The sequence below is a fragment of the Topomyia yanbarensis genome, chromosome 1 (genome assembly GCF_030247195.1).
Source record: "Topomyia yanbarensis strain Yona2022 chromosome 1, ASM3024719v1, whole genome shotgun sequence".
Taxonomy (NCBI): domain Eukaryota; kingdom Metazoa; phylum Arthropoda; class Insecta; order Diptera; family Culicidae; genus Topomyia; species Topomyia yanbarensis.
The window spans coordinates 205,082,825-205,098,517 of NC_080670.1; the positions used below are offsets into that span (position 1 = coordinate 205,082,825).

General features: G+C 41.0%; 1 protein-coding gene across 1 annotated transcript; it reads right to left on the reverse strand.

Moving 5' to 3' along the window:
* Nucleotides 1-972: 972 nt before the first annotated feature.
* Nucleotides 973-4,187, reverse strand: LOC131689065 (glucose-induced degradation protein 4 homolog). The gene is made up of 5 exons (XM_058973849.1): nt 3,321-4,187; nt 3,002-3,169; nt 2,813-2,926; nt 2,629-2,747; nt 973-2,562 (listed from the first exon to the last, which is right to left on the reverse strand). The coding sequence occupies exons 1-5, from the start codon at nt 3,465-3,467 to the stop codon at nt 2,499-2,501; spliced, it is 612 nt and encodes a 203-aa protein (XP_058829832.1). The 5' UTR covers nt 3,468-4,187; the 3' UTR covers nt 973-2,498.
* Between the last annotated feature and the right edge of the window lie 11,506 nt (nt 4,188-15,693).

The window sequence follows — 15,693 nt, forward strand, 5'->3', positions numbered from 1 at the left end:
GTGACGATGAAATCGGCGGCAGTTTTGTACGATTCTCATACTACTGCATGAGAATCTGTTATTTGCGTTTTGTACGCTCGCTCATGAGAGCTTGAGTAATCCGCTGCAGCCGTTCCCGCATTTCTTGATTGGATTTATCAATTTCTTTAGCCAGTCGTTAGTCGTCAGTAGCTACAGCTAGGCCAGCAAAGTTTTATTCCATTACACGCATTTTGGATATTGGAGTAGACGTAAGGCCTGACGTCAAACGAGCGCGAATTTCGGTTAGTCTGTCACAAATTTTCTAGTCCAATCCTCGTTCTCCATATCGTTAGTAACATTGACGCATTCGTAGTGGAACCACCCGCCGCAGTCATCACATTGGACTGTGGTCCGGTTTCCGACACTCTCCACAATTGGCGCTTTTTTCACCAGAGGAGTCAGCAATTCTCTTTTCACCTTTCGACTGATGGTAAGCTCCTTTCAGGTCCACCGATTTCACGAATCATTTTTTCTGATACTTTGTACTCTTCCTTGTATTTTTTCTGCTTGGTTCAGTACGCTTAGTGCACATTTTCAATAATCTGAGCCGCTGTGTATTTATATATATTTCTTTACTTTTACTCAATATTTCCGCTTCTCCAAGGGTAAAAAAATCTGAAATATAGAGGTATATATTAGTAAAATGAATAGATAGTTAGATATGTATTGGCAACTCAATATGTTTCCATTTCATAGTCTTTGGTTGATCCTTGACAGTGATTGGCATCGGCTCCGGCACCTTTGTCCGTCAGGCATTCGCAGGGATTTCAGTTTACAATAGCTATCGTTATCTAATTCATATAAGCTACTAGTATATGGTGACCAAGCCACTTTGCCATATACTGATGAGACGAAGACGAAACGCAGGAAGTCACAGAGAAAAGGTATACATTTTACCGGCGAATTCCAGTAGCTCGGATAGAATTTCGAAGAAAAATTCAAAAACAAAAATTGCTTCACCGCGCTTGTGAACGCGCGGTTTCCTTTTATTGAAAATATATATATTAATATATTATGTAATATTTGTGTATTCACGTTTCTCTGACCCAAATTTGTTACGAGGGAGAAATACAACTATAATATGTAAGTATGTCTAGTAATATCATAATAATGCCGGGCACAAAAACTTGCCAAGACCACTCATTCATGGCTTGCCACGAAACATTCCGTTTGTGTGTATCAGCACTCACACCATCGCCACACCATCACATCTTGCTGATTGGTTGGTGGTTCCCGTTGACCACATTTTGAAAATTACCCGAAGAAAACTGATGATGTTGTTGGTCGGCGAATCGATTCGGACTAACCAGAATCGAAACCCCCCCCCCCCCCCCAAAAAAAGTAACAGAAAAAATATAGTAACTGAAAATGCTATTCCTACACTTTACCGGTTTTGATTCTGTCCCGCTTCTCATCTGCTCTCCTTCTATGTCGTTCACTGTGCGAGATTATTACGCACAAGATTGTAACAATAAAAAATTGTTACTCCTTTTTTTTTGTTCTCTAAGATTATGAAAGCTATTAAATAAACCGTACGGTTAACAAAATGGCATTTCAGGTAAGATATTTAGATAGCTTATCGTGTTAAGAAACAATTTCTAAACTAATTTTATAGAGACGCTTGCGCGATCTTCGAATTTGAGTACGTTGCATCCGGTTTTGTTTTTTAAACATAAACAAACACGTTGAAAAATCTAAAGCTATGTCTACAATTGTCTGTTGTTTTTTAGATTAAGCAAGATTAAAGACCCATTTGTTCTTACTATTATATTATTTTTGTTTGAGTTTGCCATATTTGTTCGTCTTCTGACAGTTAAATGTGCACCGGGTGTGTTATTCATGAACTTTAATCAATGTGGGATTTTCTGAACCTTGGGACAATTTCCTGGACAGATTATAAAGAAATTTGAAGGTTAATCATTCACTATTCTCGTGTTAAATGGGAACGCCATCAGTTTTGACAAACCTTACTACTTCTCACAACATTTGGGAGTCATTACGGTTTTACAGAAAAAAATGGAACGATCTCACCAAATTATGTACACCCAAAGCAACGTCCACCCCATCGAAATTTGTCGCAGGTACGCCAACGGAGCTTAACAGCAGTAACCCTACTCGAGCAAACAGTGAACAATCTAACGTTGTAAAATAATCAGTAGATCACGTGTTAATTTATTGTAAATCTAAGCGGTGTCACCAAGCGAGATGGCACGATCATTTCCTAATGATTTTGCTTCATATTCTTTTTTTGATGTTGCATTTGCTCTGCATTGCTACTGATTTGTTCTCCCTTTTTGCCATAACTAAACTACTAGCTTAGATAAATAACATCGTACAGGTGTTAAAATAAATTGGGGGATCAAGTTCGATACTAATATCTATCAAAGCGCGGGTTGTTGCTGATGTTGTTTGGTTGTTTTCGATTTCGAGTTTCTGCTGTGCTGTGCTGTACTTACTTGTTTGCGTCCATCCAGGATTTATCTAAACTCGTAAATCTGGATGCAGGATTCTGGAACATGTTCCAGCTTTAGCGATTGGTACCTTTCATGGGGGGAAAATGATTATTTTTTGTCGCTCATTCTTAAACCGAACCAGCATTCTACGAACCATTCAGAAGACCGGTGATAGTAGTACCCTTCCATAACTGCTCGTGATTTTTGAAAGCAGATGTAGTAGAAGCCGGCAAATGAAGCCCCGTTTATGTCTTTAATCTTATGGTCCGGCACCTAAAAAGGAAACAAGATACACAACTATTCCGCAGGTGTTTCCCGGCTATTAATAAAGATACTACCAAAAAGTGCTCTTTCCATCTCATGAAAACGTAGTCGCTCTTGTGCAGCTCATCGTAGTCGAAATCGTCCGAGTTGAAGTTTTTCTGATAGTCTAAGAAGGCGTCGAATTTTCCCTGGACATTTGCCAAAAAAGCGAAAAAGTTTATTAAAAATTCGCTCGCGATGAGATGAGTGAAAGAAAAACTTACGAAATGCTTCCTATCGACGTCCTCATCTGCGTCCCATTTGCGCGTCAGGAAGGGATACTTCTTGGATATTATCTCCCCATCGAAAAAGGTCGTCAGTGTGGGGAACTCGAACGTCAGCCCGGTAATCTTCAGGTAACCGCAAAGGTACGAATTTGCCTCGTCCACATGCTGGAAAGAAATGAAAATTTTCAAGCTCTAAACAAAGTAACCGCTGATCGCTGAAAGCTTTTGCCAGTGGCTGTCTTGGCAACGAAACAAACACGATGACAGTAAGATGTTTTCCGATTTTTTTTTGTTTGTTTGACAGGCACCAACCCACCTGCAGCACCACCTCCACGTCGTACGAATTCCCCTTCGACTTCTGGTAGCCCCGGAACTTTGACCCATTGTACAGCAGCGATTTGGTAACGCCCAGCTGTTTGGAGTTGTTTGGCGGTGGCGGTACAATGTCCACCTTGACCGGCATGCTGTCCCTGGGTGGCGATCGAAACCCGGACCGGATGTTACTACAGCAGCTGCTGCTGCTGCCGCCGCTGTTATTATTATTACCACCACCGCCACCGACCGATTCGTCCCTTCCGTTCGGATCTCCGTTCACCGACGGAGGAGCAGTTTCTTCCTCTACGTTAGACGGTGACTCGTCACAAGCAACTACGTCGTCGTTTTGTGCGATCGCTAGTAACAGATCACTTGCAACCAGCTGCTGCTCCTGTTGCTGAATAGAGGAAGCGGAAGAACAACCCTGCTGCAGGTGTAGTTCAAGTTGCTGGGTTGGTTCCGCTCCGGGTGGTAGCTGGTGCAGCACTACTACGGCGGAAGCGGACGACGGCGATGACGATGAGGTGTCCGACGAGGACGACACACTTTCTCTTTCCGTCCGCTCTTCCGCCTGCTGCAGCTGGTCCTGCTCTGTCTGGGGCTTTATCTTGATGGTTTTCTCGGGGCACTCCACTGGGTGTCCCGAACGTAGATTAGCAACACACACAATCTGACCGTTGTCCGGCAAAAACGAACGGTACGCGAAACAAGCCGAAGGTTCGAAGTCGCAACGCTATTACGACGAATTTATCACGAAAGAAAACACACGCACGAAAAGAACAAACTGCTGCGCCTCTCGATAAGGGCAATATTTTTTTTTTGTGATTGTGTGACGGGTCGAGAAATCGGGATTTTGATAGGATTTGATTTGCAGCTCTGCTGTCAAATTTGATGAGTCAGAAAGTGTGCCTCATCGGCCAAATGTCGGCACTCACACGCAATAAGTATAGGGGAGACCGAGATTAAAAGCTCTTGCCCGAAAACTGGAAAAATGGTGTTTGGGAAGCCCGAATAGAATTTTACAATAGCATTTACCCTTCAAACAATCATAAAACAATAAATATTATAGTTATTATTGTTTAAGCATTGTTCGACGCAGAGTTCTCGCAGTAGATTTACAATAAAATTTCATATATCAATCAATTTTACTGTACAGCAAAAAACTGATACAGTAAATACATAAAATTTTACAGTCTAAGAGAAAAAAATGCATGGAAAAAATCGATTTTTTAATGTTAAGATACTACCCCACTTTTTTACTGTAAAAGTCGATTTTACATTTAAATTTACTGTAGAAACGTTAAAGTTTATTGTTTTTGTATTGTAGCATAACACAAGAATTTATTGTAAATTATTATGTACTGTAACAGTGAAAATCATGGTTTTGTTATTGTACATTTCTATTCTATGTGAACTGAAGGGCTGCTACATTCACAGATTATTTATTGTAGATTTATTTAGTAGATTTTTTGCATTTTGATAAAATTATAAAACATGATGATAAAAATTCAAATTTCACATCAATTTTTACAGATGGTTTATTCAGCTTTTTGTTGGTGGCTGCGTCCCCAAATGCGCACCCCACTTTGACAAGTCGTCCGTCCAATGTCAATTTTGACAAATCATCAGTCTTGCCAAATTTGACAAACCGTCCTTCAGATTCAATTTTTTGATCGTGGTAGGCGTTCACTTCTGCTCTCAACTAAAATTGAACGTCAAATAAAAATATTATTTTTCAGTTGAAAAACTAAACTGATTTCGGTACGGATTCGCACAGTCAACTGTAGTCCCATTCAACAGCGGCACTCAACTCGAAATGTGGATACAGAACATTTGCTATTCAAAACTATTCGCTACTCGCAATCGGCAAACAAAAATCGGTCAACCAATATGGCAATTAATTAGTCCTATAATGTAATTGGGCGATTATCATGCGGAGGAAAACCAATCAGCGATACTCAATCTAGTCGTAACTAATAAGATAGGTGGATTGCAACTGATTTCTTCGGTAAACGCAGCTGCAGCTGTAGCTACCAGTTGTCAATTCTTGGTGCTAAATTTTGCTACAAATTTGTATCCAAAATCAGGTGCGAACAAACATCGTTTAGGTCTAAGTTTAGGTACTGTATCGTTAGAAGATGCCTTTCCGGGTAGTTTAAAAGCAAGTTTCATGTGCTATTATTAGTCATTTCATGTGACGAATTTAGGTAAGAACAGAGGTTCAAATCGCATAATTCTCTCGACACTTTCAAACAGCTGAGAATATGCTTATAAATAAATTCACGAAGCAATTAAAATCATCGAAAAAGGCGTCAAATTTTAAATTTGACGTTTAAAGTTTATTAAGAAAATAAATAAGCAGGATACATGATAGCCGTGAAACTCAAGGCTGATGAGACCGTTTGTCAAAATTGACACTGCTGACGAGTTGTGAAAGTTGACACTGTACAGACAACTTGTCAAAATAGAGTGCGCATTTGAAAACGCAGCCACCAGCAAAAAGCTGAATTCCCAGGTAACCAATAAACATGCTGAATGCGTCTTTAAGGCTACTCGATAAGCACTTAAGTCGTTTAAATGCTATTTAAAAGTCGATTTTGGCAAAATATGCGACTACATTACTGCTGTGCCATGAAAATGCTTTTTTACTGCTGTTGTGCATTCAGAATGCTGCTTATTGGCATCTCGTTCGTAGCTGACCGGATCCAAATTGAATGTTCTTTGAAGAGATTGCGGCAAGGAATACATTAACGAATCTTTCCGAAGGTGCCCAATCGATTCAGAAATCGTACATCAAACATCAACTGAGTACCAGCGCCAGCGTTGGTAGGGCAGGGAACATGTTATTTGAGGCGAATCTACTGAAGCCATTTGGGTTGAGTTGGCAGCAACTGCGACATCCGTGGCCAACCAACCGTTCCCCAACGATTTATCTTCTGACCTCTCACAAAGCAGAAGCAAAAAATTGCTACGCTGTAGCAGACTATAGGCATCAGTGAAGCCTTTTGTTCTATATCAGTGCATAAACAATATTGAATCGTTGCCCCGGCTGCGGAGTGAAATGAGTTTGCCAAATGAAACAAAAGTGCCCGTGCTACGGGATAACATGATTTCAATAAACTTTAATAAAACTCGTGTTAGACCCACAGTCGAAAAATTAGTTAAAGATAAAATGGAGCTTAAGCTCGCTGAAGTTGCGTATATTCAGCTACATCACGTAACAAACTGTGTTTTGATCACGTTTAGAAGCTTAGCACAGGCCGAAAACTTCATTGCAAAGAACAACATGCAATACGAGGCCGAATTTAATAACACCAGAATAAAGATCCCCGTGCATACGAAAAAACGACATGGTGGACGTGCGTGTCCATGATTTGGCCCCGCGCACTAGGGATGGTAACGAATCATGTCCCAATATGGAGAAGTAGAATCTATTACGAATGACACATGGAGAAATTTTTTCACCGGCATTCCCAACGGCGTTTGTATTGTGAAGATGCGAGACACTAAACCAATACCTTCTCACATGACTATCGAATGCAAATCACCGAAGGAATGCGTGACCTATAAGCAAACAACGCTAATCACATATCCCGGGCAGACCCCAACATGCCAATTCTGTAACCATATAGCCCACTACGGAAAAACATACGCCGAAGCAACTAGTCAAAGCTCATCTACTACAGCCAACTCCAACAAGCAGCCACCGACACCTTTAGACAAAGCAAAAATGACGATCCAATTAACCAATAATGCAGGTACAACGACCACGACAACCGCTCCTAAACTAACAACTAGAGCATCGCCAAAAAAAAGCAAATACCGATGAAGACGGATATACAACAGCGACCCGTAAGAACAAGAAACAAATAAGAACCTCGGATCGTGAACAGCAAGAAAGCAGTACCGATGACGACATGGACGGGAACAATAACGCGAGAGAAGGCAGACTGAATGACCACCAAGCGGCTTCACCGCCAAGGAAAAGGATCTCAACACGCAGCAGTAAACTGCGTCAACAAGATCTGGCAGATAGACATTCTTAATTCTTTTTCATTTTTACTTATAATGTAAAAAATTTAAAAGATCCTCGGCTCAGTTGTGCTTATGCATTGAGCCGTGTCAAATAAAGCTTAATAAAAAAAAACCTGTTCCCCAGCATCACAAGAAACGTGGACCGATCATAAGCCTAACTTGTCTCTTGAACTATTTTTTTGATAAGAAGGCCATAATTGCCACACGTTCCCAAGCAAAAACAGAATAAGTGGGACATGAAATTGAAGAAGTGCGGGCGAATGATCTTAAATAAATAAATAAACAAACAAACAAACATCGAAGGGGTGCATCCTCGTTGGTTTCAACGAGCAGAGCAAGGCCTACCCAAGCAACCAGAAGTTCGGAAAAATACTTCAAAAGCACGCTTTAAAGTTCATATAAAGTTTTTAGCGTACTTTCAAGCTGCTCAAGCATTAAGGTACTCAGTTGAATCTTAATGGAACTTGAAAGCTGCAAGCCGCTATTAGAACATAAAACATACTTAAATCGAGAAGCTCATAAAGCTTCCTTCATACGAACTTTTGGTTGCTTGGGTTCGACTCTAGGTTTTGTCGAGAAAAGACGTGTTACAAAACCGTGTTTTGCTAGCTGAGTCCGCTGACATCAAGGTCGAACTTCAGATAGTAAGCAACAAGTACATTCATTCACTAGTTTGGAGTTTTTGGCTTCGACGATGACAAAATTCGACCAAGTTTACCCGAAAATTGGCATTGGAGGACATCCAGTAAATCCACATCCGGAAAGCCAAATCGACAGCGGAATCATCGGAAACGTTATCGACAAAAGGTGTAGATTATGTGGAAATTGTTTTCCGCCACAGACTCGAAAAAGGCCGTGATATGGAAGCGCGTATTGATTATCTCACGGAACTCTCCCAGAAACAACGATTTGCAGAAAGACAATACACTACAGCTACAACAGATGATCTCTGGATTGTTGCATTTTCGTTCAGCCGATTGTCTGAGGAGTACCAGACGCTGGTGACAGAACTGGAAGTACGTCCAGATGAAAACCTGAGCTTGAATCTCGTCAAAGGAAAGTTAATAAACGAGTGGCGAAAACGAGAAAAAAATCCCTGTAAAGATGACGATCATCCAGAGACATCGTTACATGCCTGCTGAAAAGTTTATTTTAATCCGAGCACAAGGATTGGCGACTTCCATTTAATTGCCACCAAATTTGCCATAGCATACCTATACATACAACAGCTCTTTCTTCCACCTGATAAATCCTACCACAGGCTCCATTGACTAGCTCCTGTATTCTTCCTCGCCTCCAGTAGTTTCTGTTCTATTCAAAAAGAACGAACACCAGGTCTACTGCTTGCAACGGCTTTCGGTCATTTATCTACTTTGAACGATAATTCAAAGCTGATGAGTATATCTTCAACCAGCGTTCCCACAATTACTTGACCGGATATTGTGACAGTATGTCGAAGACTTCGACATATCCACACTCTCATCGTTCCCCGCAGTAAGTGGTTTTTTCTCCAGCTGATGATCGAGTGTTAATGGCATCCTCAACTTCGGCCAACGTTCTTGAGACGATTTCGTCCATTAGCTTCCGTCCATCCTTTATCATACACAGAGTCTTTCCATCGGATCGCACCGTTCACTCTCAAATGCCGCCCATATGCTGTCTTTCGGGAGGTTTGAAGTGCCATTTAGTTGAAGTGATTTTTTTTCCTGCGTTTTTATCATTACTGCATTCGCCCCGCAAAAACAGATTCGAAAAAATTTAGTTCGGATTACCTCGTTTGTATATGAATCTTCTGATTGCCATCAAGCAAGTTGGCATGGTCAAGCGGTGGTCTTCCTCTACTGTACAGCCCTAATCGCTATTCACGCGAAGACAGCAATTTGTCTCTTGTCCTTCCTACGTCCTATCGAGAACGCGGCAAAATGTATGTAATCAACCTCACCTGCACTACAAGGATGCAAATGGGACTACACTATTTTTACAGTAAACGGCACGTTTAGACTGGTAGCCTAGAACAAAGTTTCAATCTACGGGCAGATCACTTGTGATGCATTTTTAAAAATCAGCGAAATTAAATGCATTTATTTCCATCGAAATAGAAATTCATAATGTATTTTGCGTTGCGTGCAATGTTTTTGTGTTGCGTGCAATGTTGTTTGCGTTGCGTGTAAGACGTCAAAACCCTACAGAAAAACTATCCCTACATTTAACAAAACGTCGAACAAAGTGGATCAGCGTAGGACGTTTGTTAAACAAACTTTTCTGCGAGGGAGTGCAAAACTGATGCAAAAATGGAAATGAAATGCATTTTTTTCTAATTTGATGTAAATTTGTTATACATTCTTACAGTGATGTGCCCCAAGGGCGGTCCCAAACTGTAATTCGTGGACGACCATAGCATCATTTCCCGTTCCTACTAAGTCGAGCAAAGCCTTTATGAGATGGTGTTAATTCAAGAAACACTCCGGATCACGAGGGGAAAGAATAAGTCGGGTTCATTGGGAATTTCCGGTGTCCGGTGGGAAGAAGACAAGTTGGTGTTTTAGAACAGCAAAGCTCAGTAAGTTTTTTTTGCCAGAATCTCCTACGTAGTCCAAAATATCAGGGAGCTTAGCATTGGTATTGATTGGGTCTCGGCTTCCAGTTGAAATTTTATTCACCATAACATCACGATTACATTTCGAAGAAATGTATAAGCCAAATGGTTTTGAATGATTGAAACTCCAAATAATCGCAAATAAAGCTAAATTTCTAACTTATTTCATTCATATTTTGGGCACGGGAGATGTTTTTCCGTGAAATTAGTTAAGTTTTCATGGGAATCTACGACTCACTTGCGGGTGTAAAAAAACAAACTGCCTCCTTTAGCAGTTCATAAGCTGAATCATAGGTGTTGCATGTCCAAATTGAGTTTTGCGCCAAATCGCCAATTAGAAAATTTTGCCTGAATAGAAATTAATAATAGACTTATGCTGTGGTACTGGTACTGAACCATTTTGACGTTTGAATTCGGACGAAAACAACACCTTTAGGCAACGAATTCAAAGGCAAACAAACTACTTCTAGGTTTAAGAGAATAAAGCCCTATAGAAATGAAAATGCGAGATCTCAGTGCGAATTTTAAACATCGCTTGATTGTTCTCTTCACAACGTAATAGTCACGAACAGAAAATGCTGTTAGCTGTTATAAACATGCTAGTGATGAAGTAACTAAATACAATGTTTATGAGAACGTGACCCTTGTAGAAAGCATTTTCGGAAATAATGAATCAAAGTACACTGTGTTACTTAGCACTCTTTACTGTGGCTGAAAAGTTGTTTGCAAATTGACTAAAAAATAACCGATATGCAGCGGCAAACAAAGGGCGCAGCAAATGTCATTCCGGTCGAGCTGGAGTTGGGAAAGTGACACTAAGTAACACAGCATGCTCTGCTTCATATACGAAAGATTTACCGTTAAGTTCCACTATTCTTTCACGATCAAATTCATTATATATTCTCTCCGCATTACGTTGCAGAAATTGTATTACGTGCAGAACAGACATTTTTTGCTAGGATACAGAAAAAATCTGGCTTCGTATTGCCCATCCTATGAATTTTAAGACTCTTGCGCGTGAAATTTTTGACAGCTAGTTTTCCTCGCTCACTAATACTCATGCAGAATTTTGACAACAATATATGTCGGAACTATGGATCTTAAAATCCCGTACCGCAATCAGCAGCCAACAACCAAGTAATCCTTCCGGCTTTCACTTTGTTGGTGATCAACATTTTCTGCTTTGCTGCTGTCCATCTCGGTGTTGGACAAGCTTAAGCTGTATTAAATCATTTCAGTTGACAACGCAGCATCAAGAGAGTCATCGTCACGCAAAAGATCGTCCCGAGAATAGTTGATTCTTTTTAAACACTTCAACTTCCGGATACGAATCCGGGGGTTGTAAATCGTCCATAATCATTTGTTGTTTCAATCCATGTTTACCGAGGCTGGAAACGATTCTGCAATAACATAGTATCACATAGTTTAGACTATTGTTATAAAATTTTGAAAAGTATCTACCTAATCTAGCAGCAGCAAATCGCAACCACAAAACAAAACGAATTGTCAGATAGGGTACGAGAATACAGAACGCATATGTATATGTGTAGTGAGGGAAATGCACTGTGCAAATATTTTCAACGCAGGAGTCTTGTTAGGTGCAAAATGCACAATACTAATGTTGCGCGAGGTGAGGACGTAATGCGCAACTGGAGCAATATCTTCTTTTTACGATTTAAATGTATTACATTGGAAGATACTACACCTGATCGAGATCCGATCAACGAACAGTGGCCACGATTGAACATTGGTAATTTTCGCCAAATTAGTCTGGAGCTGTCACAAAACTGAAGTTTCTAACATGAATATCTTGGTCCGACGATATGCTTTACAGTTTAATTTATCGCGAAATTCCAAATCAAGACATTGCACAGTGGGAAAAAGTAGACCCAAAACGCGACTTTTTTTGAAAAGGCTGGATGTCGTTTACCAGGCAAGGTTTTTCTTATGTAAAAAGGGCTGAAAAATTGATTGCTAGTATTTTCAACGACCGCACGGTACGATATCATGCCCGTTTTGCCCCAATTCTCCTTTTCGTTTGAGTTTATTGTCAAAACTGAATATATAACTCGAAAGAAAGTTGGAAACGGCTGACACAAATTGATATTTCCTATTTAAAAAAGTCCAGAAAATCGATTGAAGACATTTAGAATCATCTTACGAAACGTATACACCCATTTTACCCCAATTATCCGCAAAACTAAAGTTTGAAGTTAATCCTGGCTTTATATTTCGGTTATATGTGGCTGATCAAAAGTGATGATTCTTATGTATAAAAATCCAGGTTATCGTTTGAATATAGTTAGACTGGTCGCCCGAAACCTATGTACCCGTTTTACCCCAATTCTTCCCATAACTCAAGTAGAAAGTCAAACCAGGCTCTATATTTCAGAAAGAGGCTGAATGCGGTTGATCAAAAGTAGTATTTCTAATGTAAAAAATTGTGGGAAATCGATTGAAGATAGTTAGAATGGCCGCACGAAACACGTGTACCCCAAATCTTCCCATATCTCAAGTGGAAAGTTAAACCTGACTGTGCTTCTCGAAAAGAGGCTGAAGGTGACTGATGAAAAGAAGTAATTCATATATAGAAAAATCCGGGGAATCGGTTGAAGATAGTGGGAACGGCCGCACGAAACGTTTGTATCCGTTTTACCCCAATTATTTACATAATACAAGCGTGGTGATACACCTTAGTCAATATTTCAGAAAGAAGCAGAAAGCGGTTGATCAAAACTAATTTTTTTATGCCAAATAATCCAGGAAAACGATTGAAGGTAGTTCGAATGACCGGACAAAACACGTGTATCCGTTTTACCCCAACTTCTTCCCATAGCTCAAGTGTGAGGTTAAACCTGGCTGTACTACTCGGAAAGAGGCTGAATGCGGCTGATAAAAAGTAGTAATTCTTATGTAGAAAAATCCGGAGAATCAGTTGAAGATAGTTGGAATGACCGCACGGAACGTTTGTATCTGCTTTACATATTCGATGTCACGAGCGTGGTCCAGTGGAACATACTACGCACACAGCTACAACTTACGGTCGCCGAGCTCGATAATCGTCAAAACCTACTCAAGGCAAACCCAAGAAATGTTCTCAACAGCTCTTACCTTCAAACTGGAATTAAATGCTATTAATATGCCACCTCCGGTGGATTTTCGGCTATTGTTCGGGCCCGGTCACAACGAAACACCTCGTAGCCGGTACCGAACACCTGACTGGAAAGCGTGTCAATGTTCAAACACGTTTCGACGAGGACAATGATGTCGAAACTCTTATCAGAGACAGCAAGGCGATATAGTTCAACGGTTCAGTTGATTCCATCAACATTTTGGTAGTATAACAGCAGCTTGTCCTGTCGTTGACCAAGGCTGGAAATCGAATAGCTTTGAGGTAAGCAAGAGCTCGCAACTGCATTGTACTTGCCTGTGGTAGGTTTGCAGAAGACCCCTATGTCCCAACTTCACCGCAGGACCGGGACGGCTGCTGGTCGCTGGCAGGAAGCAAGTCTGCGTCCAGGTGACCGAAGAGACGATATTTCGTGAAATGCAGCGCGGCTATGTGCCTCTCGTAAACAACTGCGGGTCGCTGACAGGAAATAGTAATGTGCTGTGCTGGTCACCAAGGATGAGCTGGAACCGGGGAACACTTCAGCGCTTGAATTATTAAAAATAAATGGATACTTGTCGCAGTAGGAAGTTTGGAAGACCCTTTCTCCACTCCCACATACAGGACCGGAACGACTGGTGAACGTTGACTGCAATGGCTGGACTGTGGTGGGGGATCGAGCGCTTCCATAATACAAGCGGCAGTACGTCCCGGTATTGCATTAGCGAAATCTATCCTGTTTTGGCTGGTCGAAATTGAATTCCCGAGCGAGTACTCCAGTCGGCCAAGACACTTTGAGTGCAGTGTCCTTTAGTTTGCTCGGGAACTCAACTCGGATGAAGTTGAGTTTCGTGTATCCTTCTTGACCAACAAAACTGCTTTGGATGTGTCGCTTATTCCGAGGCATTTATGGGTCGTAGTAACAATTTCCTCCACTGTATGGCTCGGGTCGAGACGGTTCAAACAAACCCAAAACTGCTTGATTTCCCGCTGAATGGCTCTAGTACCGCGGGCAGCGGCTGCAGTGGTGCGAATTTTTGCATCATTCTCGCAACTTCGTTTCGGAGTGGGCCGGACCCCCGGAAGTCGCTTGACAAACAGTCTCCTTTGAGGTCCAGTACCAGAATTGGCTGGAAAGTGAGTTTCAATGCGGCTCGAGAGATTTGAAACGACAGCGTTCAAATTATCTACAGCCTCACATTTTTTTTGTGTCCACGATGGGAGCAGCGGAATCGGATTTCTGCACCAACTAGTTGAAACAACGAGCACAATAATCACACAGCCAGTACAGGTTGTTGTTGAAATTTGACAATAGGTTCAGTGCGGATCGCTGCATACCGGGAATACAGGTGCGATGGTAAACCGATCCGCAATTTTCTCAATCCCGTTAACGGGCGAGTCACATGACTTGCAACTATGACTCATTGTCGATTTCAACCCGCCACTTCTAGTAAGCATTCAATGAGTGGATAGACCGAATATGTCCTACACTTCTAAAAAAACTTCTCGACAAACATATGATTACGGCTTAAAAGTCAACTGTCAAAATTCTCTTTGAATGGAAATTCCGGACAAACCGTTACTCGCCAATCACAGATGTTGGTAGTAAACAAAGGAGAAAAGTTTTCTCTTTCATTAACTGCTGTGAACTGTGTTCGAACAGTAGCGGTTTTTCCAGAATTTCCTTTCAAAGAGAATTTTGACAGTTGACGTTTAAGCCGTAATCATATGTTTGTCGAGACTTTATGTATTCAAATTGCCCATTTTCGGGAGCTATTCAAGCTGTTAAAAAATAGTTAAACTACCGTGGGAGCACCATACTTGACGCAGGTCCAAACTCGACGCACTTTTCAATCCATTCGATCTTAACTCCTTTTTGCTTTGAATTGTACCACTTAAAATTAACTCTCATTCTTTCGTTCATACTTACGCAACGTTATCATAACAAAAGAACTTTGCGGATTGCTAATAAGCGTAATAAAAAAACAAATCGAAAATGTCATCTGTCAAATGCGTCATTTTATCTCCACCGTAGCACCAGTGCTAAGGAATAAGTTAATTAATATTCAGTAGTTTTCACGTGCAAAATCGATTTGTTTGTGACAATATCATTGATTTCGATCCAACAGTAAGTATTATTTGTGTTTTTCCACAGTTTTACCATCTATTGGATGTTCAGAGCGCATTTTGAACGAAAATCTTCTGCGTCAATTTAGGCTCACAGAGTTCCTAGTTATTTGTCAACCAAACATGGGAAAGTATATGGCCTACAGCGAGGCTGAACTCGGAGAAGCTGTTGACATGGTACTAAGAGGTGAATCTATACGAAAATCTGCTGTTTCGTTTGGTGTTCCAGAAGCCACCGTTCGTAGGAAGCTGAAACTACAAAAGCGGCGTTCACCGGGGAAACCTACTGTTTTGACCTTGGAGGAGGAGACATCAATTATCGAATGGATTTGCAGGGCGGCACAATCGGGCTTTCCAGTTGATGCTCAACGATTAAAAACTTCAGTTGTGTACTTTCTACGATTATCCGGTAAACCTAACCCATTCGCAGCAGGAATTCCCGGCCGTAAGTGGCTTAAGTTATTTCTCCGGCGTCATCCTGAAATTTCTCGTCGCATACCAAGTGTT